Consider the following 27,007-nt stretch of genomic DNA (forward strand, 5'->3'; position numbering starts at 1 on the left):
CAAACACTGGTTAATAGACAGTTCTGGAAGAGACCGGCTTGTTACCATGGAAGCAAGGCTTCCCCTCATCTGTCACTTGAGATCAAAAGTCAAGGTCACAGGAAGGTGATATTGATAGAGGGTAGGCAGGTATTAAGGGAGGCTGGCTGAGTGTGGGGGTGAGATGAAGATATTCAACTTGCAGTTGACAAAAACATGAAATGAGGACAATAATATTTATTGGTTTGTTTTGTTTTTCAAGACAGGATCTCACTCATCCCAGGCTGGCCTCATCCTATGTAGCCAAGGATGTCCCTGAACTTCTGATCCTTCCATTTCCCAAAATGGGATTAGCTATGGGTCATAGCACCTCGTGTTATGTGGTGCTGGGTATGGAACCTAGGGCTTTATGAATGCCATCCAAGCACAACCAACTGAATTACATCCCTAGCCCAGTACAACTGATATTTCAGGAGAGCACACTGTGCCAGGTGCTTTCTCAAGCATGCTGTTCTATCACGCTATCAGGATTTCCTATTAGGTGCATTTTATACACAAGGGAACCTGAGCACAGAAAGGCCCTACGTTCTATAATTCTTAAATATGAAGACATGGAAGAATCGATGTTTATGGGTGTGTGTGTGTGTGTTTAAAGAGGTGTCTGGGTGTGTTTAAAGAGGATTTTACATAGCGAAGACTGGCCTCAAACTCAGTATGTAGGCAAGGATGACCTTGAACTTGTGATCCTCCAGAGTGCTAAGATGACAGGCTTGTATCACCATGCCTGGCCTATGCAGTGCTGGGACTAACCCTGGGTCTAGTACGTGCTGGGTAAGCGCTCTGCTAATTTAGCTAGAGTCTAAGCCCATTTCTGTTTCTTTCTTTGTAAACATTCACTTTTCAACCTGATTACAGAAACACTGCCAGCAGGAGGAGACTCTGATTTATTGTGAGAACTTTGGCATTGTTATTAAGATGAGGCTTTCCCTAGAGACTTGTCTCTTGTTGTAGTTCAGTACTCTGAGGCTCATGTAATGAAGAGTCCTCCTGGGTGCTCCTGAAGGGCAATATCCATCTCTCTGATACTCCCAAACTGGGAAAGGCTTGGGGGATGGCAAGACTCTTATCCTCTTAAAAAAAAAAAAAAGGTGTCCCCAGTCCTAGAAAGAGCAGCCAGGTTCTTGTTCTTCAGGGAGAACTGAAGCTGAGGAGTAAGCCATGGCAGAGATGGCTGAGCCTGGGAGGTAGCAGATGGAGAAATAGATAGCAAACACATCTGTTTTCACACAAGCCTGTTGTTCTCTGTACTAACTGCTATAAAAACAACATGAAACCAGCCACACTTCAGTTTTGGTTCTAGTGACTAAATCAAGGAATGGCATGATGGTGCTGTGTCATTAGAAATGAAACTGGTTCTTAAACAAGAGAACAGGGTCACCATTTTAATAACCCGGATGGCTTCATAGAAAAATCAAAGCTGAAACTCTACCACCCCAGCCCTGAACACCTGCTGCCTAAGGTTGGTTCTGAACCAGTGAGCCCCTTTCTTGCAGCGAAGACACCAGGTGGATCCTGACTTGCCTGGCACTGCCAGGGTTAGCCTCCTTGTGCTCCCTGTACTGTTGGGTGGGAAATGGACCTCACTGCTGGCATCAACAACTGCAGGGACACTCTAAAAAGAAACAAAAGTACTTCCTATCAGATTTTTATTTTCAAACATATAAACTTACATACCTTCACCCTCCATATGTAGTTTTGGTCATTTGTTTCTAGACAGGATTTCACACTATAGCTCTGGCTGACCTGGAACTCCCTTTATACTCCAGGGTGGCCTGGAAACTGAAGAGATCTGTCTGCTCCTGCCACACAAGTGCTGGGACAAATATATATTTTGATATAAGAATTGATCTTCACTGAGGGGTTGCCATTTACATTTTGTTTTTGTTTGATTTTTCAGATAAGTACTCACACTCTGTAGCCCAGGCTGGCCTGGAACTCATGGCAATCCCCTTGCCTCAACCTCCCAAGGCGTTATAGGCATGAGCCACATTTTTTCAGATGAAGAAATTGGAGATTGAAGAGATAACTTAGCTAGAAGCAGGCAGAGCTGGGGTTCTGAACAGATTTTATCTATAACCAGGAGTGGCAGCCAGTAGCATGTAGGGGAGAGAAGACCATAAGACCAGGCCAGTGTGGTCTACACTGGGAGACCTTGCCTGCCCTCTTCTCCCAAAGAAGGATAGACTTCTCATCGATGTCCATATCGCCCCAATCTAACTTGGCCTGTACCATGATAATAAAGGTACAGTAAGCATTCACAGGTTGCCTCCTCCACACCCACTTCTCCCTCAGTTGCTAAGGAAGCTCCTCTTTACTTTCTTTCTTGGGGACCTTCATTGATGATGCCCCTCAAAGTATGTATTCATCCGGACAGGTGATTGGTTCAGTCCTGGCCAATGAGGTTTGAGAAAACATTTGCTAGCCCTTCTGAGAAAAAGCATCCTCAGGTTCTCAGCTGTATTTCTAGAGGTGGCAATCTCTCTTTTCTTGATGGTCTAGCAGAGACCTCAAAGTCCACATTCCCTAAACTATTTGTGCCCCCAAAATGCCAGCCTGTGAGCCAAACTAGTGCACAGAAGAGGCAGTGCTCACGAACGAAACAGGTGGGTCCAGGGACCCACGCACTAGACGGATGTCAGGTTTTCAGAGTCCAAATAAAAGCAACCCCTTAGTTTGCTTAAGCAGTTTGAGTTTCTGTCACACAAAAACTGACAACTAATGAAAACACTGCCTGAAACCCAGTAACATCTGCTGCTGCTGGCTTCTCAGTCAGCCTGAAAGCAGCCCTTCAAAACTCATCATTCATGTGGAGGCACACACACCCCAACCCACTTCAGACTCCCAGAGAGCCCTATCTTTCTATTCCTGAGATCTGGCTTCTTCAGTTCTCTGTCCCATCTCAGCTCAGCTCAGTCTAAGGCAATGGTCTTGAGTCCTACCACAGTGACAAGTAACTGTCCTCTGCAAAGGAATCCAGCAGGGCAGTGGCAGCCAGCTGCAGGCGTTGGGTACCACAGTGACAAGGCCAGTGTCAAGGAAGGATCCTGCCACAGTCCTTTCTTCACTAACGTGGAGTCAGGCAGAAGGCTCTGTGGAATGAAGATGATTTCCTTATCAGGTTCCAGACAGAGCCTCAAGCCCCAAGGAGCTTAGGACTCTTATTTGTGGGTGGAGGACTCTGCTGGAAGTTCAGACTTTTGTTCAGACATAGTTTATAAGTCATATAGGTTTGAAAAATCAGTGAAGAGAACTGGTTTTTGAGATTTTACTCAACCTCAGTTTCTCTTGAAAATTCTGTTATTTCCACTTCTGGGCAATAGGACTGACTAAGCACAGTGAAAAGAACCCAGCTCTGCAGCGAGACAGCCTGAGTGTGATGAGTTCCATGGGTGAAGGAAGTGCATCCTCCCTTAACCCCGCGCCCCCATCTCCTGTGTAGACTTGCTGTTTTCCCGCAGGACTGGAGCTCTCCCTTTTTACTAGAGCTGGGTAATCTAGTCACATGACTAGTATCGGGGCTAGACTTTTAGCTCAGTATTCAGAGCCTGTGTAGCACACAGGCTGGTCATGCTCCAGGCATGTTCCAGATGCTTGGAGAACATGAATACACCCTGATGACTCCTCACATGACCAGAAGCTACTTATGCTGCCCCCCTCTCTCTCCTTCCCTTTTCAACAATACCTGAAAAGATCTAAGACATCCATACTTCCCTAGTCAAAACCATCTAAAGGGCTGGTGAGAGGGCTCAGCGGGTGAAGGCTCCGGCCACCAAGTCCAGTGAAGAATTCAGTCCCTCGGACCTACATGGTGAATCAACCAGCCACCACCACCACCACCACACACACACACACACACACACACACACACACACACACACCCCACCCATACACACACACAATTAAATGTAATTAGAAGAGAAATAAAAACCTTCCTTTAAAAATGGCTGGACGTGATGATATATGCCTTTAATCCCAGCCCTCAGAACACAGAGACTGGTGATCTCTGTGAGTTCAAGGACAGCCGAGGCTGACTACAAAGCAGAAAGACCCTGTCTGGAGACAGCAGGAACAACAAACAAAAACCAAACCAACAACCAAGACAGTTCCAATATCTTTCCTATTTCTCAGCTTTAATACTGCTGTGACCTCCTGCATCCTTGTGGCCACGGCCTCATCTTTGACTTCTCCTATCCATGTTCCTTAGAAGCAAATGGACATTTTTTTCCAGATCCTCCAGCTGTTAAAACGTTTTTTCTCTTCAGAACACCCTATTTACTCTGATTGCTGCCTGGACAGTAGCTTTCAAACTTCTTTTTGACCATAATCTCCATTCAAAAACAAAACAAAATAACAATGAACTTTATCATCTTTAATGATAACATATCTATACATAGAAAGAACAGACTTTTTATAAAATAATACTTTGGGTTTTTTTCCTTTTGAAATTTTATTTAAATCTAAATAATGGTAACATTCCAAAAGGGAATACAATTTGTAAAGCAAAAATGAAACTTGCAGGGAGGTGGAAGGACTTAGAATGTGCAGCCTTAAGTGAGGCCACCTACACAAAGAAAAACAGCACATTCCTCTTCACATGCGACCAGGCTATAGTGCACACATGCACATATGTAAAGAGCTGTGTGGGTATAGCAGGAAATTCAGAGAGGAGCCCCAAAATAGGGCGATGCAGGGTGAATGCAGGAAGGCTGGAATGTAGGCAATGGGACAATGAGTTGTGAAAGCAGGTAATTTGCTGGTTTCAACTCGGTTGTAGATTTTCCTTTGAAAAAAAGGAAAGTCTCTAAAAATACAATTTATAGGGAAAGTATAAAATCACAATGAAATTCCACAGCTTCAGCATGGACATTCTAATGTATAGGAATTCATTGAGACGCAGAGTTTGGGACTGGGCAAATGTTTGATTGGCTATCTTAATTTAGTTGTGTGGTGTTTTTCATTTGTGAGTTCATTATAATAAAGTGATTAAAAATGAACTGTATTGTGTCTTGGTGTATGTGTCTGTGTATCATGGTGACTTGAATGTGTGTCTAGGTGTGCATGGAGGTCAGAAGACAATTTGTGGGGACTGGTTCTCTCTTTCCAAGGGATCAAGCCCAGGCGTGGCAGCAAGTGCCCTTACCTATTGAGCTATCTTGCCAAACTTATTCTTTTCTTTGAAAAGCAAATCATGACCCACTCACCCTATGGTCTGGAAATCCTCAAACTGCTTTTGAAATGAATTGTTTTTTCTCATCTTCCAGCTGCTCCCTAAGTGTCAGCCACTCACAGATACTTTCTCCCACCACCTGACCTAAACTAGACCACAGACGTGGGTTGTTTCAAATCTCTGCCAGTTGCCCCTTCCCTTCAGAGAAGGTATCAAGGTTATCATATGTATTTATTGGCTGAGAGCTGTCCTTCATCTCTCTCATAGCCCCCAGGTGAGCTTTCCAATGCTGGGATTGTGTCTGCTTTCTTTCCCACTGCACGTCCAGCTTCTGGTCCTACACAGCATCACAGTGGAGTACAGTGCTTACTAAATGAGTGAGGGGATGGGTGGCCTGGATTCAAAACACAAACAAACAAACAAACAAACAAACAAACAAACAAACAAGGCTTCTCAGGTAGGTGTGATAGCACACATCTTTAATCCCAGCACTCAGGAGGCAGAAGCAGAGACTGGCGGCCTAAAGAGCTAGTTCCAGAACAGCCAGGGCTGTTACACAGAGAAACCCTGTCTCAGAAAAGCAAAAACAAAACTAAACAAATAAACAAAAACAATCAATGACACAAAAACAAAACAAGCCTCAATAGAAGAAATCAGGGTCCTTTGGAGAAATATTGGATTTTAGGGCTGAGGTAAGAATCACATTTAAATACCAGAAAGTAAGAAACTGCTCACCAACAAAAGTATGGGAGCATGTCATAGGACCACGGGGGCCACTTGGAAAGCTCCCAGTGGCCAACATTGGAACATCCTGAGCAGTAAGATACACTGACCTATTAGAATGTTAGACAAAATGTTAAATATCTGAATTTATATTCATATAAATAAATGGTCATCTTAATAAATGAATAATTTCAAATGATTTATCTAGATACTGTCCTCAAGGAGGTGGAGTTAATTCTGCCCATCCCACCCTACTGAGGGAGGAAATGCTGGTATCCTGTTGGCTTCTAAGCATCAGTAGGGGAGGCACAGATCATAATACAAAGTGACTGCCCAGGAGTGGAAGCTGGCAGACAAGCCCCTGGCCCCATGGGAGGCTGACTGCAAGGCCTTCTTTCTGGAACCTCACTGTAACAAGTAGCAGCACCAGCCACACACAAACAGAGGGTTGTTCACAAGCCTTGTTCCTCCTGTCAGTGAAAACGCGAAAACCTAGAAACTGCCCCACAACAGGAGGAAGAAGGCGACAAGAAAGCCCATGCAATGGGGGAGGGGTCCTTGCTGAGGAGCCATTGGCAGCTGAGGGCTGCAGGAGGGTCACTGCTTGGTTGCCCACACTCCAGTGCATGGCCGCATACCCATGTGTACAGGACCAACTGGACTCAGGAGCTAACAACAATAAAGAGGACATTAAGTCAGGAGGGAAGCAGGTTGAGAGATTCGGGGGGCCTGGCAGGAGGTGCTAGGGGGTGGATTTGATTAAAATATATTACATTCAAAATAGGAAATTTCCAAAGAATAAATAAAAAATATTAAGGAAAAAAAGACTCCCATATGATGTGGTATCTTGGTACTGTAGACCCAAATAAATCAGAATAAAATATAACAACAATGTATCAATACTGGTTAGTTGTAATAAATGTACCGCAGCAATTTGTGATGTGATGAAAGGCAGTGGGTGAGAAGTATGGACTCCACACACTCATTGTAGTTCTTATATTCTACTTTAGGAAATAATTTTTAAAATAAGTCCTGGATTTGTAAGTAGCACACATTGTCATTTACTGTTCAAAAGTATTTCTTGCTAGGCATGGTAGTGTATACCTGTACCAGCACTCAGACTGAGGTGAGAAAGTTGCCATGGGCTCAAGATTACTCTTGTTACATATCCAAGCCAGCCAGAGCTCCATAGTGAGACCCTGTCAACAAAACCCAACAAGCATTTCCTTGTCAGATATACACACTTTAAAAGCATCTCTTACCTTTAATAATGCATCATACAATACAGAGTACTTTAAGAGAATGTCTCGTCTCTTTGAATCAATTAATAGGAACTCCTACAAATAATTGGCCAGTAAGTATTTCACTTGAGGTAAATATTTCATCAAGATCATGTACTTACTGCTCTTGGGCAGTTTCCTATTCTCTCATATTCCAGAGCACTATAGATTCAAATTCAAAAGACAGCTCTTTGCCTACTGCTGGAAGTGAAGCTGGAGAAACTCAGAAATTGTGAATTACTTAAAACAAGAGGCTCTTGTGATCACATTCCACCTCCCTTCAGAGGAAAGGGTATTCAATTTTTCTTACACAGATTTCATTGTAAGGTGAAGCCAAATGTGAAACATATTTCGATACTATTTTAAAAAGAGGAGGATATCGTGTGGAACCAAGAAGGTCTAAGGCCAGCAGCACCAGTATCATTGGGGTGTGGGTGGAAGTGCTGAACCCAGACCTGCCCCCCCCACATCCATCTAAAGCTGCATTCAAACAAGAATCCCACATGGCCATGCCTCTGCTTGCTGATGAGACACTCAAGCTTCTTGGTGAATCTTGGATGTCATCTTCAGTGACAAAGGCCAATGTGACTTTTTCAGACTGCTGGCCTCATTAGTTAGATTTGACTGCAGGAATCACTGTTCATATCCTCACTGTGAAACTTGTCCATTCCTTCTGCTCCCTGGACCATTCACTACCCTGTGGGGCAGTCATCACTCTTGTATCCCACAAATTCCTAAACCTGTGCACATTGTGCTGGATCTCTGGGACCCAACGTGAGGCTCAGCTGTAATCTAACCTTTTTTCATGACTAAATCTCATTTCATTTCCTAGTCTGTGTGGCTGAACAGTTTTCAACTCAAAACAGTTCATATGAGGCTCCCAAGTATTTACTTGCCGAATTCCAAGGTCTGGTCGGTTACCATCCTGGGTGCCTGTGAAGTTTGTTAATTTCTTTGGCACTATCTTTCCAGCATCTGATCTCTCCTTTCCCCTCCCACTGTTATACTGCTACCTCAACTACAAGGTCCCATCACCCCCAGTGCAAAAAACTGACTACCTTCAGTACTGGACTCCAGCAAACATTATCCTCATACACTTAACGAATCCTTTTTTTTTTTTTTTTTGAGATAGGGTTTCTTTGTGTAACCTTGACTCTCCTTGAACTCAAGAGATCTGTCTGCCTCTGCCTCCCTAGCACCACTTAAAGAATCTTTCACAGCACTGCTAGGCACTGGTGGCCAAAGCAGACTGTTCTGGCCCTCACAGAGCTTTATAACCCACCCAGGAACAGCTACAGAGCAATGAACACAAGTGGGAATGTGCTAGGGGAGGGCAGAAAGGGCAACTCTAGTTCCGGAAGGCTTCATATCAAGTGCAGGGCACCTATGTCATTTCGGATAAACGGCATATGGTGTTTCATATTAACGTATCTTGAATACCACACAGGATAGCACAGGCTACAAACAGTTTCAACTCACCTCAGCTGCTTCAGCTTCCACGGAGAGTTGAAGGCAGTCAGAAGAGTAGGGAGACCACATGGAAGGCTGCTGTAGTAGACTGGGTGAGATGTTGGCTGGTTGCTGAGCCTTACATGAGCACAGTGCAGATGACAAACTGTCAGAGTCGTGTTATATTTTAAGGTAGACAGACTCTCTGAGACTTACTGAAGGACACAGAATGGGTGAGAAAGGGCAAGTGCGGTACTAACGTTGACTCACACATTTTAGGAGGGCTGAGTAGCAGTTAACATTGAGCAGAATGGGACAGGTGGTGGGATAAAGCAGGGGAGTCAAGAACTCTGCTTTGACGCTAGAAGTTGAATTGCTCTATACCTGACACAGACGTCAAGCAGGTGGCTGAGTGTTATTTGCAGCTCAGGTCAGTGTTGGTGGTAACAAGGGTGTTAAACATCGTAAGAGGTAGGTCTGGGAAGACGGCTCAGCAGTTAAGAGCCTTGGCTGCTCTTACTGAGGTCCTGGATTCAGTTCCCAGCACCCACAGGGTGGCTCCCAGCCACCTCTGACAGTTCTGGGGGATCTGACACCATCTGGTATCTGTGGGCTTTGGCACCTTCACAAATGCCTATACACATACACTTTTTGTTTTGGTTTTGTTTATTTACTAATTTTTTTGTGACAGGATCTCTCTACATATCCCTGGCCCTCCTAGAACTTACTGTGTAGTCCAGGCTAGCCTTGAACTCACAGAGATCCACCAGCCTCTGCTGGGATTACAGGTGTAAGCCACCACGCCCACAGATACATATTAAAAAAAAAAAAAAAAAAAAAGCCTTGGGATGATTTCAAGTCCCTAGAGGAAGAGGCCCCAAGGTGAATGCTGGGACACCACACTCAAGGTGAGAAAGGAAGGGAACTGAAAAGGGGCTGAGATAAGACAAGCAGCAGGGTGTGGTGACCAGTGAAGAAAGTGAGGAGTGAAACAAGGTGTGTGTGGTCAATTGTCAGCCGTGCCAGTCAAACCGAGCCAGTGTCACGTACCACAGCCTCGAGCTGGTCCTGGCCACCGCCTCATCTGCAATTTCTCTCATGCCTCTTGTATTTCCGTGCAGGTCAACTCTGTCTGCTGCCCTCTCAGGCACTCGTCTTATGCATCCCGGAACATCTGCTGCCAATTTTGTCTTCTGTATCTCTCAGCAAGTATGTTACATGGACGTCTATGAAATCCAGAGTATGTCTAGCGCGTAAGAGCAGTTAACATAGCACTGCAGCAATGGTCTTCTTTCCTATGTGGCTGCTGAGTGTGCTATGTGCCACCCCTCAGGCCAGGGCAGGACTCATGACTTCAAGGCTAATTTGTACTATCTCATGAGACCCTGGCTAAGAAAGAAAGAAAATAACACAACTAACCTGTGGGTTTTACAGCTATCGGAGGTGGCCTGCTGCTAATCCCCTGGCATTTTCTTTCTCATTTTTAATGTCTCATGCACTGCTCCACCCCCAAGCCATTTGTTTATCCCCACTCCCTCACCTTTGAAAGTCTGCTCCAGGCCCTGGAGACACCTGCAGACTTGACAACCAGTATCACTAATGTCGGCCAAAGACTTGAGATGACAGTGAATTTCAAAGGAGTGTCTGGAAGAGTTAGAGAAGTGCAGGCACCAGGATGCCATTTTAAAGGGATGGGTGCTTAAGAGAAGTCAGGAAAAGGTTGGTCGCTACGGGACAGTTTCCCTAACTGAAGTCTTCACAAAATGAGAGGGAGTAGACATGGGCCTACAAATCAGGTATCTCTGTAGAAGAGTTGACTGTCGACAGAGTAAGAGCATGACCATCAGAGCCAACACACAAAAGCCCCAGTGACACAGCACACAGGACAGTCACTGCTCCCTCAGGCAAGTCCAGAGCCAGCTGGAGGTCAAAGGCACCTGCTGCATATGCCAGTGCAGACTAGCCAGTGCTCACATCTGATTCCCAGCTACTTGTTCACAGATTGAGGGGGTTTTCCATAGATCACCGAATACTTGGCAGACATCAGATTTCAACATAAACCTAGTCAATTATTTTGGATGGGACACTGATGAGAAGGGACACATCCAATGAAGGAATGAGCAACTAGAAATGGCAAGCTTGGGGGTGAGCTTGAGTTCTTTATAAATAGCTGGAATCACCTCAAAGCAGGGAGGAGGTTAAGAGCCATGCTCCAAATCCAAGTCAGCTGCACCCAGTGACTTGCTCGGCCCTAGTTTAATGGCTGCTGAGAGACTGGGAGGGAAGGTTCTATTCAGGAGTTGGGGAAATGCTGGATTCCGACTCTTGTTCTTTTAGGAGAGACTTAAGCATAAGTAAGCATGGCACAAACCACTTGTCCATGAAAAGGTCAGAACTAACGAAGACCTCCAGATGCTGGCTCAGAATAGCAACCAAGGGGCTGCTCAGGGTGAGGTTGAAACAGGCCTGTGCTGTGGTCGACACTACAGCTAAAATGAATGTGGGCTGACGCAAGGAATCAGTCCATGGTGGCTCCTACCGAGGGCAGATTTGAGTAAGCACGTCTCCTCCGGTGATGCCAACCCCAACCAACTGAACTTTGTATACTGATTTCTAAATGACAAGGTCTGTCCTATTTTTATAGCTTGTAACTCTGATAGGAATACAAGACCTACTTAAAAATGTTATTGACCATTAAGTTTGCCTTTGTGTAGACAGTTTTTTTGGCCTTGAGACTAGAGGTAGGAGAAAGCTATGCACCAAGCACTTTTAGGGGTCAGATGATGTGTCAGAGCACATTGAATATTCCCAAATTCTCAGATTTACTTTTATCTGTATTATTCTAACACATTTTAAATTAAAATGGTTCAGTATTAAAAATCCAAGTATCCAGTGAACATCTCTCTAGGATCTAAACACAGAATGTTTAATTCTGTGATTACAAGGTTAGGCCTATAATACTAGAAATTAATGTGTTTGCTAGTACTTGAGAAAAACATTTATAATTTGTATTTGAGGCAGTCCGAAGGATCCCTTCGTCATCTGAGGATGCACGGTGAAGAGCTTTCTATAGCTGCTCCCTGATTAAGAAGGGCAAGTTGAAAATATCCAACAGAAAAAAAAAATGCATTTGAAAAATAGACAGTGTGGCCAGGTAGTGGTGGCACACGCCTTTAATCCCAGCACTCAGGAGGCAGAGGCAGGCGGATCTCTTTGAGTTCGAGGCCAGCTTGGGCTACAGAGTGAGTTCCAGGAAAGGCGCAAAGCTACACAGAGAAACCCTGTCTCAAGAAAAACAAAACAAAGTAAAACAAAACAACAACAACAAAAATAGACAGGGTGATATACACACCTGTAATCCCAGGGCTGGGAGGCCGAGGGAGGGAAGCAGAAATTCAAGGGTGTCCTCAGCTACACAGTAAGTTCAAGGCCAGCTTAGGCTATATGAGACCCTGACTCAACAGCCATGCATTTGGTTCACATATCTGTGAACCTAGTAGCTTCACAATACTTTTGGTACTACCTGACCTGGGGATTCCCACTGCTGCCCAGCTTGAGAGCATCCCTACCACATGAACCATCTTATAGCCATCAAAGCTGTGACGTGTAGTTTATACTTCCTGCCTGTCACTTCTGCGTCAAAAAAGATGACTTGCAATTACAGAGTGCCATGTGATCTCCAATAACATGAACAGGAGGCATGTCTCCCCTTCCTCCTCCCTTGGAGTACTCAGGTCAGATGAACATATTTAGAAAACACAATGAGAAATGGAAATCTCGTCACCATGGTTGTGTACAAATAAACCCACGTTGTTCTGATTTTTCTCCAATCATACCCAAGGATTTTACCCTAGTATTTGAATTATGCTGGCACAAATAACAGGCACGCTAACTTCTCTCAGACCTAAGCATCAACAGTAGGATAAAAAGTGATCTGTATTCTCTGGTGTGAGCCACATGCACCAAATTTCTGAAAGTGAGAAGATAAGTTATCTGAGAATATACTTTTAAACAAACATGCCATAGAAAGATAACCATTAAAAGTTGTTGATGAAGCAGGCGGCGGTGGAGCACGCCTTTAATCCCAAGCAGAGCCAGGCGGATCTCTATGAGTTGGAGGCCAGCCTGGTCTACAAAGCAAGATCCAAAAGTACACAGAGAAACCCTGTTTCAAAAAAATAACAACAACAACAATAACAACAATAACAACAAAAAGTTGTTGATGGGCCAGCAAGATGGCTCAGTGGTTAAGGGTGCTTGCTGCCAAGACTGACGACCCTGAGTTCAATCCCAGGGATCCAGAAGGCAGAACTAGAGAACTGCCAAAAGTTGTCCTCTGAGTTCCACACTTAGACTAGGGCATGCATTTGAGCTTCCCTTCCACTTAAATAAAAAGCAAAAAACAAACAAACAAACAAACAAACAAACAGGAAAAGCTAGTCACTGAATGTTAAATGTCTATTCCTTTCTTAGCATAATCCACTCAGTTTTTCTGAATGAGCAAACCTTAACGTGGCCCAGGGACACTCCTCCCTCATACTTAGACAGGAATATGCTCTGTGCATCACCACTTATGCTGAATTCCAATAGGTTACTAGGGGTATCTAGATACCAAAAGAAATCATGGTGATGATCAATTAAACCCCATCTATGCTCAAAACTGAGGTCATCTAAGCAATGAGTAACATGATAAAAGGTAAGTGATAGCTCACTCTGGTCCAAGTCCTTCCCTGCCAGCATGCTCTGTTCTCTGCTAGTCTTCATTCTTTTCCTGAGAAACTTACAGTCTGAAGATGAAGAAAGTCCTCATCTTGCTCTATAAATATTTCACCCCAAATTCCAGGAATGAAGACAGACCTTCCTCTGGCCACTGGGCCCTTGGCTCATCTGGTTTTACAGGTGTTTCTCCATGGTGCTTCTGTGACTTGGTGGGATTTACTTTGTTGATGTGGAAGTGAAGGCCAGGTGCTCTAAGCTACCCCAAGAATCCTTCTCCCAGTGTTACCTGTAAAATCACATGGTTACTTTCTGACCACATCTCACGTAGTTTAGCCCTCTCTGGCATCTGACCCTTCTGCTCAGTGACGCTCTCGTCAGTCTGTCAAAACACCAAGGGGAAAATCCCCAAACTCAGCAGAAGAATAAACACTTGTATTGGGAACTGTCATGTTCAGACCAAAGTCTTGCAGAAATACAAGTCAGTGGATTTTTCCTTATGTAACTCAAGTGCCACCGTTTTCCCTGCCTTTCCTAAACGGCACTTTGTTCTGTCAGCCAATTTTCTTCTACTTGTAGAAGCACTTTTCTGTGACTGGTACCCAACGCTACTTCTTTTACTGTTATGCTTATAATATCCACTCTGGGATATTTGCTCTTTGGCCAGTTTTATCTCATTCTGTGAATAAATCTGCTTTAATCAGTGAAAAATCACAAAGGGTATGTATGTGGGGGAAGCAATGAGCACTAACAGGATCTCACTTGAGTCATCACATAATTTTATAAGAAAGCATTCATTTTTATTATAGAATCTAAAACCATGATTTTATGATACTGTCTTTTTGCATACTCAGATGAGTTGACATTCAATGTGGACAGCAAGCTAGCTCACAAATCAACTGTAGGATCTCCAAACAGCCGGTCAGTCGTAGAGTGCAGCAAGCTTCCCTTAGAGTGGGAGGAGCTCCATCCAGCAGCCTCTGGATGTTTTTGGTAATGATAAGGAAAAGCTACTGCAGTCTAGAGACAGTTCATCTTCAGGATTTAAAGACTGGCTGCCAGGGAACCAGAGTGACACAGTAGTCCTGGGGCCAAAAACCCAAACCAAACCAACCAAACAAAAACCAAAGGAAAGGGATGGCAGTTTCAAAATATGCAAAATGACCTTAGGTACTTGGCATAATATGATTTGACAGGTTTACAGTGACCGACAGACAGCAAAGACAGTTAACATCATTTATACCTTAGTGTCGAGAAGACAGATCTTCAAGTCACAGTAATAAATCCTGCGACAACTCCTGAGACAAGTAACCCTGTGTCCTGCACCCTTGCCATGCCAGTGAGAAAGGGGACACAGAATAAAAAGGGACTTACTGTATGGGATCAGGGTGTCCTTGAAAAGTGACAAACTTCATGTTATTAAATGACAAAACATAGTTAGAGGCTTTATTTAAAAATCTCTCACTGTTCATTATCAAAGTTACAAGATTGTTTGCATACCAATAGACTGACTGTAAACAGGAAATTCTCATTAAGGAAAGATGGGTTTACTGTAATTTGATCTTTTACAAAAAGATTACTGCAAGTTATTATCACAGAATTTCTCTTTTTCTTTCTTAAGTCTAATTCTCTTGAAAATTCACTCAATGTTTCCGCTTTCTTGACTAACGTTCAACCATGGTCACCTTAGGAAATACCCCGCTTATTGGTTAATCAGACATACAAACTGTGGCACAGGTTTCCTTTTTTTCTTAGAGCAAAGGCTGCAGCTGCATTGCATTTCACGAGAAGACAGAGGCTCTAGCGGCCCTGCCATGTCTCAGCTGAGGTTTAGTGCCGGCAGTGGAGCAAAGCAGGGTGGTACCCAGTCAGCCCTGCCCGATGCCCTCTCTCATGGACTCTTCTTCCTCCTAGGCTTGCAAGCAGCCACGTGTTTCTGTTGCCTCCACCGAACCTGACTGAAGCGAGGGTGACATGCTGACTCAAGGTGATTCCATCCAGCGAGGAGCTGCTCCTTCAATCTGTTGGTTGGGGGACAATGCTAATATGAAGAAAATTATCTGGGTAGCTCAGATGCTCACTCAGCCACTGCAGAGGGGTTTCCAGCATTGGCTCAATTCCGTGAATCATCACTTGGTTCTTTTTTTCTCCATCTGTTCCAAGAAAGAAATCCAATAGTAATCAATAGAAATGAAAACCACAAAGAAAAGAGAATCCGTTGCCTTTTCAGATTCCTTAGTGAATTAAATGGATTTCAAACTTGTTTTACCCCCTCAACAGGAAATGAAGACAAGGAGAAAGTTTAAATGTTGCAAAATGTCTCATTCTGAACAGAAACCTGAGGTTGCAATGAATTCTGATAAAAATTCTGTTGCTATATGAAAGTATTTGTTCTTTCTTAATTACTGTGCTTGCCCAAGATTGACGTTAGTGAAACTATCCTGGAGAAAACAGCAAGGTGAACCCACTGACCAAAAGCATTCTAGTGCATCTTTAAAACCACTATAGAAAGCTGTTAAAAGTGGTAACCACATGGAGGGGGGCCACACACCCCTCAGAATCCAGGAGGATGTTTAACAGCTGGGAGCTTTGTTGATTATCAATAATGTGCTTAAGTGTTTGAAGTAACAGAAGCACAATTAAAGCTACAATCACAGAGAATCAACACTCTGACTGGAGGATTTCTGTCTTAAGAGTCACCCAAACTGATGCAACTTTGCTAATTCTCAATTGATAATTGACGAGGTACTTAGGGGCTGCTGCAGGGCTCAGCAGATAAAAGCACTTACTAGCAAGCCTGTGGTCTGAGTTTGATCCCTGACACCCACATAGTAGGAGAGAACCTAGTCTCCAGGTCGTCTTCTGACCTCCATATTCACACCATGGGACATGGGCAACCACCCCAGCCACCCCTATACTAAAATGAATTAGAATGTAATAAAAATTTTAAAGATGCTGCAACTAACACTTTAAAATTCAAATTTTGTTAACAATTAAAGCAAGCAAAACAAAACTCCTAATGTAAAGAGCACCTTCCCCTAAAAACAACCATTCCAGACCAAAAAAAATTACTCAAAAAGGAAAAGAAGGAAGTATTTGTTATCCTGCAGTACAATTCCTTAATAGCGTCTTCAAAACACAATGGCCACCCCCTCACATCCTGTAAACAAAAGACAACATGGGGGCCAACTCTCTGAGGGGCAGGAGCACCCCAGCTGCTGCTCTCCTTTCTGCCGTATTCCAAGTGCCCTTCAGTCCCCATGGTGCTAAGGGACAGGAGGGCCTGGCTGGCACCTGAAATCAGAACCTTTAAAGAAATGAATGTTTAGCCTTCCAACAGAGACAGAGCGAGAAAGAGAAGGAGGGATGAGTGGGAGGGAGGGAGGAGAGGGGGGGTTTCAGGGAGTGATCACAGAGGACACAGAAATACTACAGTCAAAAGAGAATGCTCCAAAATCCAATAAGCATGCTACCAACTCTTCACACGACCAAACAAAGATTCCCCACATCTCTGTCACAGTTCCGCACAACTCTGAGGAGAGACCACTGACTTGGGATGCCAGAAACTAAAAACTGCCTCTGTTGCTTTCATTTCCCTAGCCATCCTTTTCTTAAAAAAGTTTTTATTATTTAGTTAATATATGTGTGTCTGAGTGTGAATTTGTGCGTGTAGTGAATGTAGTGCCCGCAGCGGCCAGATGAGGGTGTTAGATCTTCTGGATCTAGAGTTGCAGGCAATTGTGAGCTGCCTACATGGGTGCTGGGATCCGAGCTGGGGTCCTCTGAGGGACTCCTGCACTCTTAACCGCTGGGCCATTCCTCCATCCCCTTTAGTTATCTTTGTTGTAACTATATGACATTTTACACAGCTGTAATCAGAGTTAATACAATGACTGGCTTCATGACACTAGTCAGAACCATCGAAAAACAGAAGACGAAGCTGGACACAGAGCACCGAGGACTGTACATGCGCTCTTTGGGAAGACCTTTAAGAATTGGTGTAAGATGGATGAAGACTCAAGTTCTCTAGAATGATTCATCTTTCTAAGTCCTAGATTGCCAAGGTTTTACCATATTAAATCTTTCTTAGAATATCTGAAAACATTTCCAGTATGTTTCTCTTAATATTCTTATTATATATTTCTGTGAGCTATTTTATTATTCTCAGAATTTCCTCCTACTTAGAACTGAGTCAAAAAACGAAAGCGTGGTGAGAGTAAAAGTTCCTTTTGTGTACAGGTTCTCAAGCCAGAGTCATCTAACAAGTCACTACTCACTTCTCAACACAGTTCCTACAGCAGAGCTTAAACCAGAGTCAACACACGCGAGTGCCCCATCCACTGAGGCACGTGCTTGAGAAGGCAGGAGGCCAATCCTGTTACAACAGATAGAGTTTGGGTCACACCAGGCAAGCCAGAGAAGATCAGAACCATTCCAACTTGCACCAAATCTACCACATCATGCCATCATGGCACTGGGTAGGCAAATATTGGTTCTCCTGCTTTCAGGTTGGGGTCATCTTAATTCTTTGTTTGAACTAGAACAAGTGAGTTGTACCTGTCTCTGCTATCCCTTATGATCGGAACAACTGAAGGTATCATGGCTCATGCTTGTATCCTGAGCACGTGGGAAGCAGAGTCAGGATGACAGCTCTGAGTTAGAAGCCAGCCTACTCTACAGACTAAGACCCAATCTCAAAACAAAGAAAAAGAGAGCAAAGTAAGACAAAGACGTGAAACATTTTGCCATTGCATGCACCAATCCAAACACTTCATCGTATTTATTCTTTTGTTTACCTTCTGACTTCCCTCCAAAAGTAACTGTAAACAGAGGATTCTTGAGATGGGGCAGGATTTCCCTTAGGACTCTAATCATAGCTCCTGTTGTTCATGGATGTCCCCAGCAGCTAGCATGGTACTGACACACTGTGATTATTCAGTAAAGTTTCACAGCTGCAGATGGGGTTCAGAACTGGGTCTGATGGCCACCCTGCCACTGGGCAGTGTGTGACTGCAGAACTGCTGGAGCTAGTGAGGTCAAGTTAAAAGTAGTACCAGATAAATAACAAGTATGTATGTTCTCATCTAAAAGTATGCTTCCATAAACAACAACAAAGCATGGCTGGGTAATTTGGCAATTATCTACACTAACAAAAAGAATGCTAATGAATTAATTCATATTTTCCTCTAACAAGAGAAAGGCAGCCCTTGATGGGATTGCTAAACTAAATATGTTTGGTAAACATGTCTGTGTTTCTAAATGAGACTCTAGACTTAACATTTGAAACTGAAAACATCACTCAAAACGGAAGACTCAGGACTGCACTCCACTGTCCACCTCTTACTTGGGATTTTGTCTTTCGTTTGTCAGGTGATGGTGATACAAGCCTAATCCAGGACCTTGGGCTTGCAAGGCAAGGTTTCAACCATCAAGCTTTCCCTTAGCACCCACTGGAGTTTCTAAACAGTACACAGAAGTCTGTGGAGTGCTATCCTCTGGCTCTGGCCCTCTGGAACTGTTAGCACCTGAGATTACTGAAAGATTTGCACAAGACTGGGTCCATTAGCTTTCCACTGTGGAGATGGGGAGGGGCCCACGAAGCCACGCCCCACCCTGAGCATTTATAAACAATGCTCTCTCACATTCCACTGGCTCTGCAAGCTAGACTTGAGTGCAATCCTTCCTTGCATCTGTCACTGATCCTATCTGAGATGATCAGAAGACAGCTGTCTCCCCAGAAAAAGCTCACACACAATCAAAGCTTTAAATTAGGCACACATTTAAGACAATAATCAAGAGAAGCAGTTGTGGTCATTCATATGTTATGCTTGTGGGGTAAATATGATTCTGCCCCAACTTTCCATTTGTGATGTGAATTTTCTAACAAATATATTTTATAGAACTATTGTATAGTTAGCAAAATTTAAAATGAAATCAAACTATTAGGCAGTCTATCACCAAACTTCAACAGTCCCAGCATTTCTGTCCCCCGCCTGGTGCTCAGTCTAGTACAGTCTCAGGCTGTGCTGCTCTCAGACAATTTCTCAGAGTGCAGCATTTATGAAGAACAGTCATTTCCACATTTCTGTGGCCACGGTAAAGACCAAGGTATTAGCAAGTGATGTGGGCCTTTATTTGATGTCCCAGACAGTGGACTGGCAACAGGGGAGGCCCTCAGCCACAGCCCTTTCAAAGGTTCAAACCCTAACAATGCTGTATGAGGAACCTTCCAAGTCAGGGATGTGGGTGACACTTCAATCTGCACCAGGGTGTAGACTTCCATTATTAAAAAGTATACATTATTATTTTGTAAGGTATCCACACAGTAAGAATCAGTGTCTACTTTAAAGTGAATAGTGCTACAACAGTTGTCTTTCAAGGAAAATATATTTACTGTTTGGAGAGACCACCCCATCCATGGTTAAGGACTGGTTCTGTTCTTGTAGCAGAGGGCCTGGGTTTGGTTCCCAGCATGGTGTACATATCACCCTACCATGATTGCATGCAAACACAACACAACACACACACACACACACACACACACACACACACACACACACACACACATACTTTGGCTATATGAGAATGGTAGCTATACACAGAAACAAACAAACAGAAATACAAAACAGGAAAAATCTTATTGGCTGATCAGTTGCTAATGAAAAGTAAAGGCCTAAAGCAATGGTAACATGTGATGCATATATGAAAATGTTGCCAGAATACAGATATGTACAGCAAATATAAATGCACATAGTAGTAGAAATCGACATAAAGGAGAAAGGCCAATCATGCAGAGAAATGCCACTAACAGACACACTGGAGTTCAGACACTTGACTCCCTGGGAATGAATGGCCTTGTCCTTTGAGATGTCTTTATATAGGAAGCAGAGGTGTCATACAGATCATAGGTCACACTCTTGAGACCTGCAGCAGCAGGAGAGAGGTTAACAGAAAACAAACACATAAGCTGGGCCCTCTCCTCAAGGAACCTCTGCAGTCATGTCTGTATTTAGGTGTTCTCTAGAACCAGTTCAACCATCACATTTCCTGAGGGCCAGCTGCTGATGCTGGGAAGCCTATGTGTGACTGAGACATATCCCAAGTCCTGCCTGCTGCTTAGAACTCAAGGTCACAGACTACAAACCTATGCCCACAGAGTCCCAAGAGACCTTCCAGTTCTAGTCAGTCTCTTACTCTTTCATGCCAGAATAGCAAAATCTTCCCTCTAGACTTAGCCATCAACATCTAGTAGTTTTGAACCCTTAGTTAAATTTGTGAGACCTGCAGTTCCTCATCTTAGAGTGAATAAAGACTCTCATCTCTGAGGTCCTTGAGAATTAAATGAGATATTTAAGAAAAGAGCCCAGTGAGGGAGTGGTGGTGCCCGCCTTTAATCCCATCACTTGGGAAGAGAGGTTGGTCTATGTTAGTAGTTCGAGGCCAGCCTGGTCTACAGAGAGAGTTCCAGGACAGCCAAGGCTGTTACACAGCGAAACTCTGTCTCACAAATAAAAAAATAAAAGAAAAAGAAAAAGATAGAGACAATGAATCTGGTGTATAGCTCACAAGGAAGAGGCTTCTTACTGTGCACAAAGCCTGTGGGTTCTATCCCCGGCGCTACAAAAACTGGAGGTAGTGGAATCCCAGCAATTTAGGGGGAAGAGACAAAAGTTCAAGCCCACACAGAAAACTCTAGGCCAGGCAGGGCTACCTAAGACCACAAGGGTAGGGAGAGTCACTGGGAGGGCAGGGAGAGAAAGGATCAAGAGAAGGGGGGGGGGGGCATGTGCTGCAAGTATGGCAATAAATGAATTATTCTGATACTAGATATCCACCAAGATAAATATAAAAATGGATTTAACTATGTGACTGGCAAGCAAAAGTTTCTAAGAGCTCAGCTTCTAATTAATCAGTAGCAGTGTTAAAAAAAAAAATGGGGCAAAACCCCAGACTGAGTATTATCTAAATTAAATGACGTTAAAAAAGCTATAAAATGTATTCAACACAAAAATCCAGTGAAGTACCCTATCTAAAAGTCAAAGAAGCCCTAACATATCATGACCACACTGTTCACAAGATCTGAAGAGTCCTTTTAAGATAAAAGCAGCCAGGAGGTGGTGCCTGCCTTTAATCCTAATACTCACAGGGTAGGTAGATCAGAGTTCAAGGCCAGCCTGGTGAGTTCAAGACAGCCAGGGCTACACAGAGAAACCCCATCTTGAAAAACAAAAACAAAAGGAAAAGAAAAGATAAAAACATTCAACTAGAACAAAACAAAAACAATCCTACTCAAGCCTTTGCAATACCTCCCCCACTTCTGGGGCTTGAGGGCTCACTCACACCAGACAATGGTGGCCTGCTGGAGACTGAGTCCTCAGGTCCCAGCCAACTGTAACAAAGGGTGTCACTAGGCTTTGTGAAACAATCTGTGTCAGCTTCTAGAGATATCCTGCAGTTTCTTTCTGATTGACAAATGCAATGGCATCTCCTCATTTAAAACGCAGAGCAGGGCAGAGCTGCAGCGTTGTGAGCCTTTAATCCCAGCAGAGGCAGGCGGATCTCTGTGAGTTCGAGGCCAGCCTGGGCTACAGAGTGAGTTCCAGGATAGGCTCTACAGCTACACAGAGAAACCCTGTCTCAACTCCCCCCTCAAAACAAAATAAAACAAAACAAAACAAAAACACAACAACAACAACAACAACAATAAATAAAAAGGAGGATAAAGGAATGGATGACAAAGAAACACAGCCTTAAATGAGAAAATTTCAATTGAATTAATCCCTTCTGCGGTTCACAGCTCTAAGTATGGAGGAACAGAAAGCTAAGATTAAATGGATTGACATCCATTTTAACCACTGCAGCTTTTCAGGGTTATTTTATGATTCACGAACAAATTTTCTAAGAAACATTTAATAATTGAAACATTAATAATTAAAGAATGAAGACATTTTAAAGCCAACAAGAAGGCAAGCTTTTTGATTACTGCTAACTAGCCTGAACAGTTTTGCTCTGTCTGACGAATTCTCCAACGTTGCTCTGTTCTGTTCATGAACGAGACGCTGACCGACTGACCGAATGCACTGACAGGAGCAGCCCAGACTTTAGTCTGAGTGCACACACAGTGCCCAAGGGTTCTGAACAGCTGCGCTGGGAACAGCCAGTGAGGTCAGGTCAAGGGGGGTAAAGCAGGCCAGGATATGGGCAAAGGGTACATCAAACACTGATGTTAAAAGGGCAATTAATCTTACAGAAATGCTTCCTGGGGAATGAGCTCTCCATCTCACTATATGCTGTTTCAGTGAAAATGAACATGCTCGAGCACAAGGCTGTCATCCCATGATCACAAACAGAAGGCAGGCGTTGTTTATCAGAACCACAGGCTTTTACAGCACTCCATCAACACCTTCCGGGTCTAGGCTTGCTCAGGGCGGGTCACCAGGAACCACTCAAAGTCCATGTATCTTTCTTCCATGCATAAGCTGTCTAATATATACATTTTATTTCTAAGATATTTCTAGAGCCTTGGCTCTTTTGATAGTTTCATCAACTTCTAAACATGTGCATTTTCTTGGCTTTTGCTTTGAACCATTAGATTTCTTAGTGAGAAGGACATATATTTTAAATTTCAAATTAAAACCATATATTTACCCATAATCATGGAAACTATAGTTAGTGATTATTTAGACTATTTAAAGAAACTGATTAAGAGCCTTTTGACTATAAATGGAAAAAAATAAGGTAAAAGTTAAACAACAAGCCTTCATCTTAAAAAGGGAGGTTTCGAATATTTTCTTTAAGAATGTTGTCACTATCTGTGCTCTATGTGTACATGAGTAGAGTGACTTCTCTTACTCCTCTGCGTTCGGAACACGTCACCAGGGACCTTCACCTGCTGAGTGAGCAAGCAGCTCTGAGCTTTTGTTTAGACAGTACATGGGGACCAATGGAGCAGCTGCATCATGTGACAAGGCAGGGACACAGAACTGGTTTGCTTTACTGACTGGTGTGCACATATCACTTCATTTCCTAGGACCAGCAACAGAGTAAGCATTGCGCAAACCAGGCCTTCCACTTTCGGAAAAGCCAGGTTAACTCACTTAGCTTTTTGAGACTAAGACAAAAATAATTAAGGAGGGGAAATCAGAGGCATCTTTTCTTAGATCCAGCATTACACCATCTCCATTAATAGGGGAAGAAAATAATCATTTTTAGTTCTTTCATTTCAGAAAAGACACCTATCAATGGACTTAGATCTACAGATTAGTCAGCAGTGCATGTGCTGGACAAAGGCCAGGGTGGAGTGAGGGGAGAGCAAGCAAGGCAAAGAATCTGGCTAATTTCAATTTTCAGTGTATTTCATAAACTGAAATTTCATAAACTATAATTACCAGTTTTGCTGAACTTTATCAATGATTATAGTAGATCTTTGCTCACAAAGGGCCAACATTTAAAATGCTTTTAGACTTCCCACTGTACACTGTTTCTTCCATAAAATATAAACGCAATCAAGAATAGAGAGAACTAAAGGCAAACAGAGCTGGAAGAGACTGTGTGGCAAGACTCCCACAACAGGAGGTGACCCACTTCTACATGGGTCACTGTGCTAGTCTTCCTGAACGGCAAACATTCCATTAGCACCAACAGCACTGGCAGCCTACTTCTGAGCCTCAGGTTCTTTGACAATCACACCTGCTATATGACAAGCAGTGACTGTGGAGATGCTGCAGTCCCTTACCACAATCACACTGCTGGCATTCTGCCCTGTCCAGAAGATAGTTCCTAAAACGTGCATCAATGGCACAGAAGTCTTGCCATAAGTGAAGATAGAACTGGTCTTTATAAATTTCCTTATAAACTTTTGTTTGTAAAAATATATTGGCCGGGCAGTGGTGGTGCATGCCTTTAATCCCAGCACTAGGGAGGCAGATGCAGGCGGATCTCTGTGAGTTCGAGGCCAGCCTGGGCTACCAAGTGAGTTCCAGGAAAGGTACAAAGCTACATAGAGAAACCCTGTCTCGAAAAACAAACAAACAAACAAAAAATAAAAACAAAAGCAAAATTAACAGGGGCTGGAGAGATGGCTCAGTGGTTAAGAGCATTCTCTGCTCTTCCAGAGGACACAGGTTCAATTCCCAGCACAACATGGCAGCTCATAACTATTTTTAACTACTGTTCCAGAGGATCCAACACCCTCATACAGATATACATTCAGGCAAAATACCAATGTACATAAAGTACAAATAAATAAATTAAAAAATTTATATCAACAAAAGAAAAACTAGGCTAATTGTAAAACCTTATAATAATATCAGACTATGAAGTCTCACATGGGAAAAAGTTATCTCATTTACATTCTATAAGCAGACTATAACAGGAAACATACTTATTGCATAAACTAAGAAAACTGGATCCATTAAAAAATTTAATGATTGCTCAATTCAAATGGCAGGAGGGCACAGAGAAACATTAGTTCACATTCTAATGTGAATGCAGAATATGACTAGAGTTATAAAACCATGACCTCATTCTTCAACACTCATCTTAGGCTGCTGGGGAGGCCTGCAGTTTTGCTGACTCCTCTGGGAGCAGTGGCCGCAGTAACACCACAGACCCTACGCTATCGACAGCCAACTTTAATCCTCTCCAACACTTGAATGATCTGCCCTGGTGTTTCTGTTACCCACCCCCAGCTGTTGTGCCCAAAACCAACATACTATACACTATACAAAGAATTTACCATACAGAATAAGGAAAAATACAAATTCACTAAATTTTATTTTTGTAACTCCTGTGGTTTCTCACAAAGCATATTAAAAATAAGTTAACTGCCAGGCATGGTGGCACATACCTTAATCTCAGCATTTGGGAGGCAGAGGCAGCTGAATTCTTGAGTTCCAGGCCAGCATGATCTACACAGAAAGTTCCAGGCCAGCCAGGTTCAATAAATAGTAAGACTCTGACACACACACACACACACACACCCAAACAAACAAACGAAGTAATTTTGAAGTCAGTTTACCTAAAGTGGATATTCCAAGTGCCCAGCCTCCATTTCACTGAGTTCCTTAGTAATTCTCCAACATTTCCGAGCTTACTGACAGTTTCAGGCATGTATAAAAAACAGGCAAACAAACTCAGCCAACAGAATGGGCAGGACCTTTTACACTGCACACCATGCACAGGCAGCTGGCCAGGGTTCCCCAGTCAGCGCATGTACTGTGGGACCTGACCCATTTTTCACTTCCCAACTGCCCAAGCCCATCTTCATTAAGTCTCCTCGGAACTGCCGAGGGCGCTGCTTCCTGCAGGCTCAGTCCAGATCACCCCAGAGCTGTGCATCTTCCTGTCCATTCCAACTGACACCAAAGCTTTCTTCAGAGAACACTCCTCTGTATCTTTTGTATCTCAGAGCAACAAGACAACACACACAGCACAAAGAAAGTGAATGATGGGATATAACATTTGTGACCTCACAGGGAACCACAAGCTAAACAGTTGTCAAGGAGTAAATACATGGAAGTCGGAAGGAACTAGAAGGAAAACAAGAACACTTATTGAACCACTCACTGCTCAGGAGCGCTCCAGTACCAACCGAGTCTTTCTTTACACCTGTGCTGCTTGTGCAATACCAAATACAAAACCAGGAGAAATAGCCCAACACAGAGAACTAATCAATGAAATCTTAAAAGAAATTTATAAAAACAAGAATAGAGGTTTGTTATGCTATGCAGCTTACCAAGTTTTTATAATTATACCGGAACACTGGGAAATAAAGTTTATAGGCTATTAAAATATTTTCCTAGATAAAAATTAAGCATACGACTTTTGATTTTTAAATTTTAACATTTAGTTTATTTATTTTGTGTGTCAGAAGATACCTTTTAGGAGTCAATTCTCTCCTTGTCATGTGTTTCCTAGGGACTGAACTCAGGTTGAAAGTTTGGTGGCAGGTGCCCAGCCACACCTAGCCACCTAGCCAGGCCTGGCTTCTGACACTGACAATCATAGTATACTGAAAGAGGAAGATCTCTGACTTCAGGCCCAGTACGCAAGTATTCATCTCTGAGTCATTTTACCTCCACTGAAACCACAGACACCATTTACCTGTGCTCACCTTTGGTTTATTTCCTGTTCTTTCTGTCTTGGCTAATTTCCCTAACCACTTACAGATCAGAAGGAAAAGAACACAGAGCAGCTCATTGTGATGCTTCAGTGACGAAGCTCGCCGCCATAATATTCTGCTGTCATGATGAAGTAAGACTGAATTCCTTCATGCCTGAATCACAGGGAGGAGTACGCAATGGTGCCACATGAGTTCTGTAAGTACTTTCTCTTTTTATCATGTGACAATAGTTAGGTCTTATCCACACCCCCAAATTTCAAGTCTTTCACTTTCACCTAGAGTGCAGGTGTGCCAAAATGCTCCACTCTGACAGCAGACAGGTACCCCGAATCACACAGTGCAGCTCCACTCTGACAGCAGACAGGTACCCCGAATCACACAGTGCAGCTCCACTCTGACAGCGGACAGGTACCTCGAATCACACAGTGCAGTTTTTTACTTAGAGACTTGAAGCTTCTGAATACACCCATAGATTTTAAATGGTAATATTTTCTAAATATAAATATGAAA

At 43.3% G+C, this 27,007-nt stretch overlaps 1 protein-coding gene across 9 annotated transcripts in view; it reads right to left on the bottom strand.

Moving 5' to 3' along the window:
• Window positions 1-14,149: 14,149 nt before the first annotated feature.
• Atg5 (autophagy related 5) overlaps window positions 14,150-27,007 on the bottom strand; it is a 143,197-nt gene continuing 130,339 nt past the window's right edge. For all 9 annotated transcript variants that reach the window (XM_036169304.1, XM_036169305.1, XM_036169298.1 and 6 more), the window contains one exon: window positions 14,150-15,527. In XM_036169304.1, the coding sequence (XP_036025197.1) occupies window positions 15,391-15,527 (137 nt within the window). In that variant the 3' untranslated portion in view covers window positions 14,150-15,390. The remainder of the gene's footprint in view (window positions 15,528-27,007) is intronic.

This window comes from Onychomys torridus, chromosome 19 (genome assembly GCF_903995425.1).
Source record: "Onychomys torridus chromosome 19, mOncTor1.1, whole genome shotgun sequence".
Lineage (NCBI taxonomy): Eukaryota > Metazoa > Chordata > Mammalia > Rodentia > Cricetidae > Onychomys > Onychomys torridus.